Source organism: Apaloderma vittatum, unplaced genomic scaffold (assembly GCF_000703405.1).
Source record: "Apaloderma vittatum isolate BGI_N311 unplaced genomic scaffold, ASM70340v1 scaffold33922, whole genome shotgun sequence".
Lineage (NCBI taxonomy): Eukaryota > Metazoa > Chordata > Aves > Trogoniformes > Trogonidae > Apaloderma > Apaloderma vittatum.
This window is the reverse complement of record NW_009702471.1, coordinates 952-1,596: the sequence shown is the minus strand read 5'-3', so window position 1 is coordinate 1,596 and position 645 is coordinate 952. Positions and strand designations below refer to the sequence as shown.

General features: G+C 61.9%; 1 protein-coding gene across 1 annotated transcript in view; it reads left to right on the top strand.

The window, feature by feature from the left end:
- Nucleotides 1-645, top strand: part of ALAD (aminolevulinate dehydratase) — a gene marked incomplete at its 3' end in the record, with an annotated part of 2,882 nt that overhangs the window by 1,438 nt on the left and 799 nt on the right. Inside the window, exons 4-5 of the mRNA XM_009864270.1 lie at nucleotides 1-132; nucleotides 592-640. The exon at nucleotides 1-132 is cut by the window's left edge and continues 35 nt beyond it. Coding sequence (XP_009862572.1) covers nucleotides 1-132; nucleotides 592-640 — 181 coding nt within the window. The remainder of the gene's footprint in view (nucleotides 133-591; nucleotides 641-645) is intronic.

Genomic DNA, 645 nt, shown 5'->3' with positions numbered 1-645 from the left:
AGAGAGGATCCGCTGCTGACTCGCAGGACACGCCTGCCATCCAGGCAATCAAGAAGATCCGCTCCACCTTCCCAGAGCTGCTCATAGCCTGCGATGTCTGCCTGTGCCCTTACACCTCCCACGGGCACTGCGGTGAGTGCACAGCCCGGGGGCACGGGCTGCTCTTCGAGCAGTCTCAGGATTTGTCATTTTCTCCTGAGAAGCTCTGGGTGCTGGTGGGGTCTGGCCAGCTCCTGCGCCAGGGCTTGGCTCCCCAGTACTGCTGCAGTTGAGCCTGGGAGACCTCTCCTGGGTTCTGACAGCAGGGTGGGAGGCGTGGGTGGTCAGGGCACCCACTCCCTGGCCATCTGAATCTGTCCGAGCGCCTGTCCGTGTCCCCCAGCTCGTGTCTTCCCTTTCTTGGAGCACTCACATATTGTGTCCAGCCCCTGGAGGGCTGCGTTGTCAGTCTCCTGGTCCTTATCCAGCTCCCTTAACACCTTCTGCTGCTTTGAGTACCTCCTTTGCTTGTCCCCAGAGCCACACTCCCCCCCTAGGGACCGAGGGAACCAGCCGTCCCGTCCGTCACCTAACCCCGCGTTTCTCTCCCAGGTATCCTGCGGGAAGACGGCACCATCCAGAACGAGCTCAGCTGCAAGCGGCTGG